The sequence below is a fragment of the Chlorocebus sabaeus genome, chromosome 9 (genome assembly GCF_047675955.1).
Source record: "Chlorocebus sabaeus isolate Y175 chromosome 9, mChlSab1.0.hap1, whole genome shotgun sequence".
Classification (NCBI taxonomy): Eukaryota; Metazoa; Chordata; class Mammalia; order Primates; family Cercopithecidae; genus Chlorocebus; species Chlorocebus sabaeus.
In genome coordinates this window covers 100,080,566-100,092,230 of record NC_132912.1, presented here as the reverse complement: position 1 = coordinate 100,092,230, position 11,665 = coordinate 100,080,566, and the positions used below count along the sequence as shown (strand labels likewise).

Here is an 11,665-nt window from a genome sequence, read left to right as displayed (position 1 = left end):
TTGGCCTCCCAAAGTGCTGGGATTCCAGGCTTGAGCCACCGCGCCCGGCCCACCCAGGCCATTTTCTGTGGCCAGCTGTCTTCATAGGATGCTGAACATTTTGTAAGGAAATGGCATTCCCTAACTCAGCCTAGGAACTTGGAGCACAATTTTCCCGGGTTCCAATGGCAGGGTCACCAATTTGGGCAACTGCAGAGATGTCATTCCCATGGTAGCCTATGTGCAGAGTTGTGCAGTGAACAATATTGGACCATGTTCGATGATATGGAGCCATTGGAAAGAGCCCTGAGTTGGGAGCTGGGAGACCTAGGTTCTAGACTCTTGCTAGGCCTCTGGCTTCATAAACAACGTTGGTAGGTCATTCTGCCCTGCTCACTTCCTTGGACTGTTTTTCCACCTACAAAATGGTCTAATATGACTTTTTTTTTTTTTTTTTTTTTTTTTTTTTTTTTTTTTTGAGACAGAGCTTTTGCTCTGTTGCCCAGGCTGGAGTGCAATGGTGAGATCTCGGCTCACTGCACGCTCTGCTTCCTAGGTTCAAGCGATTCTCCTGGCTGAGCCTCCTAGTAGCTGGGATTACAGGTGCCACCACGTCCAGCTAATTTTTGTATTTTTAGTAGAGACGCGGTTTCCCCATTTTGGCCAGGCTGGTCTCGAACTCTTGACCTCAGGTGATCCACCTGCCTGGGCCTCCCAAAGTGCTAGGATTACAGGCATGAGCCACCACGTCTGCCCCAATATAACTTTTAAAATACTTTATGTAAATCCTGGCTGGGCGAGGTGGCTCACACTTGTAATCCCAGCACTTTGGAAGGTTGAGGCAGGTGGATTGCTTGAGCCCAGGAGTTTGAGAACAGCCTGGGCCACATGGCAAAACTTTGTCTCTATAAAAAGTTTTAAAATTAGCCGAGCATGGTGGCACGCGCCTGTAGTAGTCGAATTACTCAAGAGGTGGGAGGATCACTTGAGTCCAGGAGGTGGAGGTTGCAGTAAGCTGAGATCTCACCATTGCACTCCTGGGTGACTGACTGAGACCCCATCACAAACAAACAAACCCCACACTTTATATAAATCCTGAGTTACTGCAGAAAATAGATTTTGGGGTGAACAGTAAAACTTGGCAGGATCTTAAAAAAAAAAAAAAAAAACAGGCCAGATTCGGTGGCTCATGCCTATAATCCCAGCACTTTGGGAGGCCGAGGCAAGCGGATCACCTGAGGTTAGGAGTTCAAAACCAGTCTGGGCAACATGGTGAAACCCCGTCTCTAAAATTATACAAAAATTAGCTGGGCGTGATGGTGGGTGCCTGTAATCCCAGCTACTCGGGAGACTGAGGCAGGAGAATCACTTGAACCCGGGAGGCAGAGCTTGCAGTGAGCCAAGATCACACCATTGCACTCCCACCTGGGCAACAGAGTGAGACTCTGTCTCAAAAATAAATAAATAAAATAAAAAATAAAAACACAGATGGTTACTGGATTATAGTGTGTTTAGAGTGCTAAAGTGCCTTATCTTGAGAGGCTTTAGTTTTTTCCAGTTTTCTTTTTTTTTTTTTTTTTTTTTTTTTTTTGAGACGGAGTCTGGCTCTGTCACCCAGGCTGGAGTGCAGTGGCCAGATCTCTGCTCACCGCAAGCTCCGCCTCCCGGGTTTACACCATTCTCCTGCCTCAGCCTCCCGAGTAGCTGGGACTACAGGCGCCGCCACCTCGCCCGGCTAGTTTTTTGTACTTTTTAGTAGAGACGGGGTTTCACCGTGTTAGCCAGGATGGTCTCGATCTTCTGACCTCGTGATCCGCCCGTCTCGGCCTCCCAAAGTGCTGGGATTACAGGCTTGAGCCACCGCGCCCGGCCTCCAGTTTTCTTTTTTGGGAGGGCGTTGTACTGCATGGGCCCTAAGGTTGAGTCTGACCTTAACCCGTCATTCTTATTACAAGAAACTATGCACAATCAGTGCAGTGACATCAAATCATAGCCTATTTAAGGATGGAAAGCCCTGGATTGCTCATAACCCCTTGACCTTGGATAAATCCCACATCAACTAAGAATGGGAACTGGGGACTTCAGGGCTACTCCCATGCCAGGGGACATCAGCACTTGGCCACTTTCCCCTCGTGCTCAGCGCCCAGAGGTGGTGCCCATTGCACTCTCGGGGCTCCTTTTCCTCAGTTTGTATTAGAACCTCCATAGTTACCCTTCCCATGCTGGAGAACACTGGACTGAGGCCCCCACAGCCCTTTCTGGGCATGCTGTGGGAAATAGCAGGCTTGGTGTGTTCTGAAGGTAATCCTCAGAGACCATCAGCATCTGAGTGTGAATTTGAGAAAATGGGGCATTGAACCAAAAAGGGAGTTAGAAAATCAGGACTCAAAGTCATAGAACACTCCAGAAAGCAGATTTGGGATCATGGCATGCTCTTGTTTTGTAGGAAAACGAAGACACTTGGGACACAGTCACCAGGGAAGGAAGGGGTAGGGATTAGATACTGTTCATCTCCAGCATGTGCCAGTCACCATATGCCTTTTAATTTTTTTTTTTTTTTGAGGCAGGGTCTTGCTCTGTCACCCAGGTGGGAGTGCAGTGGCTCGATCATGGCTCACTACTGCCTCAAACTCCTAGGCTTGAGCAATCCTCCTGCCTCATTTATTTATTTATTTATTTATTTATTTATTTATTTATTTAATTTTTTCGAGACGGACTCTCGCTCTGTTGCCAAGGCTGGAGTGCAGTGACTGGATCTCAGTTCACTGCAAGCTCCGCCTCCCGGGTTTACGCCATTCTCCTGCCTCAGCCTCCCGAGTAGCTGGGACTACAGGCGCCCGCCACCTCCCCCCGCTAGGTTTTTTTTTTTGTATTTTTTAGTAGAGATGGGGTTTCACCGTGTTAACCAGGATGGTCTCGATCTCCTGACCTCATGATCCGCCGGGTCTCGGCCTCCCAAAGTGCTGGGATTAGGGGCTTGAGCCACCGTGCCCAGCCTTATTTATTTTTTTGAGACAGAGCCTCACTCTGTCTCCCAGGCTGAAGTGCAATGGCGTGATCTTGGCTCACTGCAACCTCCACCTCCCAGGTTCAAGTGATTCTCCTGCCTCAGCCTCCTGAGTAGCTGGGATTACAGGCGTGCACCACCATGCCCGGTTAATTTTTGTGTTTTTAGTAGAGACAGGGTTTCACCATGTTGGTCAGGCTGGTCTTGAACTCCTGACCTCGTGATCCACCCTCCTTGGCCTCCCAAAGTGCTGGGATTACAGGTGTGAACCACTGTGCCCGGCCATTTATTTATTTATTTTTGGAGAGATGAGGTCTCACTATGTTGCCCTGGCTGGTCTTGAACTTCTGCGCTCCAGCAGTCCTCAACTTTAGCCTCCCAAAGTGCTACTAGGATTACAGGTGTAAGCTATCGGGTCTGGCCTACCTTTTAGTTCATTATCCCGGTTGTATGGATGAGGAAACTGAAGCCCCAGAGGTAGAGCAACTTGTCCAAGGTTCCCTTCCCACTTTAGAAGTGGACTTAAAATCTGGGTACTCTTTCCTCAGAGGGAGGAAATTAGCTCCTTCCATGAGGGAATAGACTGAAGTAAGTCAGAACTATAAGGATAGACATGGGCTGTTATGTCACTGCTTAGGGACAGAATGGTATAAATGTGCCAGGGGCAAAGAGAGGAATCTTTTGTAAGTTTCCACCCAGCTTTCCTACCACCAGGCTCATATGTTGTGAGCAGCCCCCTAATCAAGAGCTGCCCCAGCCTTAAGGCCCACCTTGTGGAACAAGTGCACTTAATGGCCATAGTAGAAAGAAAAGAAGAAGAAGAAAAAAAAGATAAGCCTCCCAGTCTGCAATGACTGGCTGATCTGATGTCCTTTGCTAATAGAGGCAGCTTTATAACACATCTCCATCACTGACTAGTAATCCAAAAGGCTCTGAGGTTTTAACGAATGGGATTGGTCCAAAACCTGACCTCACTTTCATTTAATTTCATGCCAGCTCCAATACACACCCAGCTGCGGAGACCTTGTCTAGCTAGTGAGCTGCTCAGACACAAAGGCGCTCTAATTACCATCCGCAAGCCAGGCTGACAGGGATTTCAAGTGTTTTCATGTTTATGGAGATCAGACAAATGTGTCCTGTACATCTTTTTCACCGATGGCAAGTATAAAATAAAACCAAACAAAAAACCCAACACATTTATTCAAAGCAGGCATTTCAGTTAAGTTAAAATCCTATAATCAGGATAGCCACAATTCCAGACACTCCGGTGCGAAGTGTAGATATGTCAGTAGCCACATCTGGATGATGAACAAGCCATTGACTATAAAAACGAGAACAACAGCACAGTCTCAGCGCCTTTAGAGTGAGTGAACAGTATGTTCCAAGCACTTCACCATGGTTCACAATGGCAAAGCCTGCAGCTTCTCCATTTGGAGGGTCACATTTTCTACTCGGTTTCCTGCACTTACAAAGGCCAGCTGGCATGGCTGGGGGAGGGGCAGAGGGAGGAAATCAACTCCGCTATCCAGGGAATTGCAGCTGTTATTGCAAATGGCCCCAGAGAGCCCATTATAAGCTGCTGTGCTAGGCTGTGTGTCCCTGGAGTGCCCATCACATGGCGTCTCCCTAGCCCCCAACCCAGGCCCCCAGGATCCCAGAGCCACCCGCTTGAGTACGACAGCAGAGCCAAGTGGGAGAGGAGGAACCCGGGGCTCCGTCTCGGGAGTTTCCGCGAAAGCCCGGAGCGGGGCCAGGGGCGGTGGTCGCCTAGGGAAGCAGACGCCCAGCACGTCCGCGCTTTCCCACACCCGCGGTGGCGGCGGTGCGCGTGTCCTCAGGAGACTCCAGCACTTGCAAAAAACACTGCGCTCTTCTCCGAGCACGGGCAGAATCTGGCTACTCTGTCCCGCCACCCAGTGCGTGCCCAGGAAACAGTGACCTTGAACCCGAGGAGAGGCAGGCCGGCTGTGAAAATACACTTTAGAGAGCGCGTGGGGTTCACTCTGCACCTCTCTACCCTTCCATCACCATTCAATACCCCCCGCCCCCACCTCCTGTCCCCACCCGTGTCGTACAGCCTTTCCCCCACCACTCTGAGAAAGGCAGACAGTTGCAAAGAGAGCGCAGGGGTTAACTCCTATTCAACCCTCAAAGGGTCCCTTCATGGCAACGCGTGTTTGATATTAAGCAGCACCTCCAAAGACACAAGATGGTTTTTTTAAGTGTCGAAAATATTCAAGTCTGGCAGTTTGGGGTGCACCCTGAAATTATCTACTCATGTTCCCCTCCCCCAAAGTGGATCAGGAGCCAGCCCTGAAAAGGTAAAGCAAGTAACTGGCATCATCCTCAGTGGTTCCGGCGCACCGCGATCCGGAGAAGCGTGGATTGTGGCCACATGGTCGCGGGGCTGGAGGGCACTGAGAGGCTGCGCGGAACTGCACGCTCCGCGGCTAGGTCGGGTCACTCCAAATAAGGAATCCTACTAACTTGTAAGCTTGGGGTGCGCTCTGTAAAATCTGCCTTAAATAGGGCCAAGTCCTGCATTTCAAATATTTTGGCCCTCAACCCCAGTTACCCGCGAAACATTCGCGATTTTTCTGTTCCTCGTCTTTAGCTTTTTTCTCCCACTTCCAAAAGCCAGAGTTCTCCACCAGCCTGAGCAGAATTGCAGCCCTCAGGGGAACCCCTTGCCCTCCAGTCTGAGGCTGGCGCTGTGGCCACCCCGGGCGTGTTAGCTGCCAGGGACAAGAACGCCGTCGCCAGTTCTGAGCTGCGCCCTCCCGGAGGCGCCAGGGTCACTGCAGGCCGCGCGAGGGCTGCGAGGTGAGGGGGGTTCATGCACCGGGGCCGACAGAGGTCCCCGGAGCGGGCGTTGGGGAAGCTTTGCACGTAACTGCAGCCGTCGCGAATGAAGCCTTCGCACGGCCTCCTTGATGAGGTTTCCAGAGAGCACTAGCTGCTGCAGGAGCCGGTGCGGGTCGTCGTCGCCTGTGCGGGTTTCTGGTTGGGACCCGCGTCGCTGCTGCAGGCGGCGGGAGGCGGCGGCGCCCCGGAGCCATCCTCGCCGGCACGGACCCGACAGCGGCTGCGGGACGCCCTGCTTGCCAGCACCCGGAGGCCCATCGAAGTCGGCCTGAGGGGGCAGTGGGGACAGCGCGCTGGGGCCTGTGGCGAGCTCCGCCACGCAGTAGGGCGCAGCGCGGCCCCGCACGCGGCCGCGGTCCCCCAGGGCGCAGCGCAGGACCCCAGGGGGCGCCGGGCCCACAGTCTCAGCCGACGCGGGAGGCAGCAGCAGCGGCACCGCCGGGGGCCTGGCCTTGTCCGCCGGCACCGCCGCAGCCAGGGGCCCAGGGACCCGCAGCGGCGCCCCCGGGGGCGCGCACGGCGAGGCCGGGCTGTCCTGCGCCGCGTCCAGCTGCAGCGTCTCGCCGATCTGGGCCACCAGCCGGTCCACCTCGCCCGAGCTGCCCAGCGCCACCGACTGCTGCAGCAGGAGGAAGCTGTCCTCCTCCTCTTCCTCCCCCTCCGCCTCCTCGCCGGCTTCCTCTTCCTCCTCCCTCCGGCAAGGCATGGCCCTCTGTCCGGGCACCCGGAGCTGTGCGGGCGTCGCTGGGGGCTCGGCTGCCGGCGGGTGCGGTGGGCTGCGGCGGAGCGGGCGCGGAGCTGAAGACGATGCCGGGGCCGTGGCCCGGGCCGGGGCCGGGGCCGGGGCCGGGGCCGTGGCGGACGCGGAAGCCGAAGCCCGCCAGTCACTCCAGCCGCGCGCCTGCAGCCGCGGGAGCCGGAATCCTGCCGGCTCGGGTTGATTTGTAAACAATGGGTGACGTCGCGCTGGGCCCTACCACCGCGTCGGGGAGGGGGTGCTGTGCCGCTGGGGGACGGGGCTTCTGCGGGACTGGGGGTCTGGGTGAAGCCGGACTGCCTTCTGAGCTCCTTCGCTCAGGGTGCTGTCTGCAAGGGCGCCCTGGGGACCTGATCCTGGCTCCCGCAGTCGGGCGCGATTGGCATTTCCAGAAATGGACACCAGCGTGGACCTTGTTGGTTTCTTCCACACACAAGCACACACACAGTAACACACACACACCGACCCACACACCCCCTCTCTCCGTGCTTCAACTCAACCGGGTTTTAGCGTTTGCGCTTTTGAGGTCCGGCATGCGGGTGTCTGGTGAGGATGAAAAGGAAAGGGAGTCAGGCTAGGGATTTGTACGGAGATTAGGGAAACTGACGGGAATGGGAAGGAAGAAGGGGATCTTGTCGTGCGATGGAGGTGGCAGAGTTGGAAATGGCAAAGAAAGGCCACGGATTAATGTTTCTTGATCGAGATCCTGGGCGGATGGGGGCCTGGACTGGGGTTGGCATTGCTGGAGAGGAGGAGGTTGCTAGTCTTTTTTGTTTGTTTGTTTTTGAGACGGAGTCTCGCTCTGTCGCCCAGGCTGGAGTGCAGTGGTTTCATCTCCACTCACTACAACCTCCGCCTCCTGGATTCAAGCAAATCTCCTGCCTCAGCCTCCCGAGTAGCTGGAATTACAGGCGCCCACCACCACGCCCAGCTAATTTTTGTATTTTTAGTAGACACGGGGTTTCACCATGTTGGCCAGGCTGGTCTCGAACTCCTGACCTCAGGTGATCCACCTGCCTCAGCCTCCCAAAGTGCTGGGATTACAGACGTGAGCCACTGTGCCCGGCCTCGGTTGCTAGTTGCTAGTCGTTTTTTTTTGTTTGTTTGTTTTTTTTTGAGAGGGAGTTTCGCTCTTGTTGCCACAACCTCCACCTCCTGGGTTCAAGCAAGTCTCCTGCCTCAGCCTCCTGAGTGGCTGGGATTACAGGCATGCGTCACCATGCCCGGCTAATTTTGTATTTTTAGTAGAGATGGGGTTTCTCCATGTTGGTCAGGCTGGTCCCGAACTCCCGACCTCAGGTGATCCACCTGCCTCGGCCTCCCAAAGTGCTGGGATTACAGGCGTGAGCCACCGCGCCCTGCCTTTTTTTTTTTTTTTTTCTCTTTTTAATTGAGACAGGGTCTCCTTCTTTCACCCAGGCTGGAGTGCAGTGGCACGATGTTGGCTCACATCAAAGGAGTTTTATTCATAAAAGCCAAAAGTGAAATGGCCCAAGTGTTCATCAACAGGTGAATGGACAACCTACCTATTGTACATTCACACAGGATGATGACAGAAAACAGTTCAGCAACAAAGAGGACTGAATATTGCTGCATGCAGTAACATGAATGAAGCTTAAAAACAGTATGCTAAGTGAAAAAAGCCAGATAGAAGCAGATATACCTCATATGTTTCTGTTTATATGAAGTTCTAGAACAGGGAAAGTAACTTACAGTGCGGAAAACATCAGAAGACTGGTTGCCTTTGAAAAAGGTAGAGCAGGGGCAGGACTGACACTCTGACACTGAACAGACAGAGGGAACTTGCAGGAGGGTGGACATGTTCTAAATCTTGATATCTTGATTTGGGTTTCACAGGTTTAGGCATGTGTTAAAACTCATTGAGTGGACTGGGTGCAGTGGCTCACGCCTGTAATCCCAACACTTTGAGAGGCTGAGGTGAGTGGATCAGCTGAGGTCAGGAGTTTGAGAACCGCCTGGCCAACATGGTGAAACCCCATCTCTACTAAAAATACAAAAATTAGCTGGGCATGGTGGCTCACACCTGTAGGCCCAGCTACTTGGGAGGCTGAGGCAGGAGAATCGCTTGAGCCCAAGAGGCAGAGGTTGCAGTAAGCCAAGATTGTGCCACTGCACTCCAGCCTGGGCAACAGAGAGAGATCCTGTCTCAAAAAAACAAAAACAAAAACAAAATAACAAAAAGAAAAAAATTGTAAATTTTATATGAAGAGAATAAATTGTAAAGAAAGATTGAATTCTAGTAATAGACATGCTGATGAGTTTGGAGTGAGGTGTACTGATGTTTGCAATTTATTCCAAAGTACACTAAAATGTGAGGAGGATTAATATAGATGGATTAGAAAGATAGTTAGATAGGTAGATATGTGATAAAACATGTATAGTAAAATGTTAATGTTACCATATGACCCATCAATTCTACTTTTAGCTATATACCTGAGAAAATTAAAAACATATGTTCACATAAAAATGTGTACACAAATGTTGATAGCAGCATTATTCATGATAGTCAAAAAGTGGAAACAACCCAAATATTTACCAGCTGATAAATGGATGAATCAAAAGTCGTATACTCATACAATGGAGTATTATTCACCATAAAAAGGAATGAAGTACTGATACATGCTACAAAAGGAATGAATGTTGAAAACATTATGCTGAGTGAACGAAGCCAGACAGGAAAGGCAACATATTGTGTAATTCTATTTATATGAAACATCCAGAATAGACAAATCCATAGAGACAGAAGGTAGATTAGTGGTTGCCAGGGGATGGGAGAAGGGGGGAATTAGGACTAACAGCTAATGGTTAAGAGTTTTCTTTTTGGGGTTATGAAAATGTTTTGAAATTAGTGGTGATGTTTGTGCAACACAATGAATATACAGAACTAAAAACTATTGAAGTGTACACTTTAAAATGTTGAATTTTATATTATGTGAAATATATCTCAATTTAAAAAATACTAGAATCTAGGTGCTGGGTAACAGCGTATTTCAATTTTGTTGGCTGTTTGAAAAATTTTACAATAAAGTGTTAGAAACAATAAGCCATAGAAAAGGGGAAATTGGGTGACTCAGGCCTGTAATCCCAGCACTTTGGCAGGCCGAGGCGGGCAGATCCCGAGGTCAAGAGATTGAGACCATCCTGGCCAACATGGTGAAACCCCATCTCTACTAAAAATACAAAAATTAGCTGGGTGTGGTGGCGAACGCCTGTAGTCCCAGCTACTCGGGAGGCTGAGGCAGGAGAATCGCTTGAACTTGGGAGGAAGGTGGAGGTTGCAGTGAGCTGAGATTGTGCCACTGCACTCCAGCCTGGCGACAGAGCGAGACTCTGTCTAGAAAAACAAAAGGGGAAATTGGGCTGGGCTGGGTGCGGTCGCTCACGCCTGGCCACCGTGCCTGGCCCCAGGGTTGCTTCTTTACCAGTTCTTTCATTGCCTCCCAGCCTTCTAAATGGAGGCTCAGCTGACTGGGGAAGAGGAATGTGTACTGAGAAAATTCAAGAGATTAGGGGACTCGGCCGGGCGCGGTGGCTCACGCCTGTAATCCTAGCAGTTTGGGAGGCCGAGGCGGGTGGATCACGAAGTCAGGAGATTGACACCATCCTGGCTGACATGGTGAAACCCCGTCTCTACTAAAAATACAAAAAATAAATTAGCCGAGTATGGCGGCACTCTCCTGTAGTCCCAACCACCCAGGAGGCTGAGGTAGGAGAATGGCTTGAACCTGGGAGGCAGAGGTTGCAGTGAGCCGAGATCGTGCCACTGCACTCCAGCCTGGTGACAGAGTGAGACTCCGCCTCAAAACACATACACACACATACACACACACACACACACACACACACATACACACAAAATTAGCTGGGTGTGGTGGTGGGCGCCTGTAATCCCAGCTACTTGGGAGGCTGAGGCAGGAGAATCACTTGAACCCGGGAGGGGGAGGTTGCAGTGAGCCGAGATCACGCCCTTGCATGCCAGCCTGGGCAACAAGAGTGAAACTCCATCTCAAAAAAAAAAAAAAAAAAAAGAGAGAGATTAGGGGACTCAAACTGAGGTGTTAAGAGATGAGGATGAGATATTAAACACCTCTCAGTAGGCTAGGTGCAGCGGCTCGTATCTGTAATCACAGCAGTTTGGGAGGCTGAGGTGGACGGATCACCTGAGGTCAGGAGTTCGAGACCAGCCTGGCCAACATGGTGAAATCCTGTCCCTACTAAAAAAAAAAAAAAAAAGAAAAAGAAAAAAAAATTAGCCGAGCGTGGTGGCAGACCACTGTATTCCCAACTACTTGGGAGACTGAGGCAGGAGAATCACTTGAACTCAGGAGACAAAGGTTGCAGTGAGTCGAGACTGTGCCACGGCACTCTAGCCTGGGTGACAGAGTGACATTCCATCTCAAAAAGTAAAATAAAATAAACATATTTCAGTAGATTAGCAACTGAGGAAGCCATGGAAGGCAAAAGTTAAAAATGTCTTGAAGCTGCTGACTAGGCAGGAAAGATAAACCACCGGTTAGACAGTGGGGAGTGGGGGTGGGAATTAGAACAGTTGGGTCTAGAAGCCAGTAGTTAAAATGACTAGATGGCTTCGGAGCTAACACTGATGGAGCAGTGTAGAATGTTTTGCTATCTGGTGCAATCTCGGCTCACTGCAGCCTCCGCCTCCTGATTTCAAGGGATTCTCCTGCCTCAGCCTCCTGAGTGGCTGGGATTACAGGCACCTGCCACAATGCCTGGCTCATTTTTGTATTTTTAGTAGAGATGGGGTTTCACCATGTTGGCCAGGCTGTTCTCGAACTCTTAATCTCAAGTAACCCGCCCGCCTTGGTCTTTCAAAGTGCTGGGATTACAGGGGTGAGCCACTGCGCCCGGCCTTTTTTTTAGTATATTTAACACAGCATTGCCTGAGGATATTTTGTCATTTAAAAAAGGAGAAAGGTCTCTAGGTTAGGGAGATAGTTCAGAGGGATGCAGCCCTCAGGTTGGAGGCTGGAATAGTATACTGGGTTGAGTAGCTTCCCCTAAATTTTTATCTA

The 11,665-nt window shown here is 51.1% G+C and overlaps 1 protein-coding gene across 1 annotated transcript; it reads right to left on the bottom strand.

Moving 5' to 3' along the window:
• Positions 1-4,167: 4,167 nt before the first annotated feature.
• FRAT1 (FRAT regulator of WNT signaling pathway 1) lies at positions 4,168-6,765 on the bottom strand. Its single transcript, XM_007963731.3, has one exon. It carries the CDS (start codon positions 6,555-6,557, stop codon positions 5,718-5,720), a length of 840 nt encoding a protein of 279 aa, XP_007961922.3. The 5' UTR covers positions 6,558-6,765; the 3' UTR covers positions 4,168-5,717.
• Between the last annotated feature and the right edge of the window lie 4,900 nt (positions 6,766-11,665).

Excerpts from the sequence above, each read along its gene's own strand:
- FRAT1 (XM_007963731.3), bottom strand. The coding sequence starts at position 6,557 with ATGCCTTGCCGGAGGGAGGAGGAAGAGGAAGCCGGCGAGGAGGCGGAG.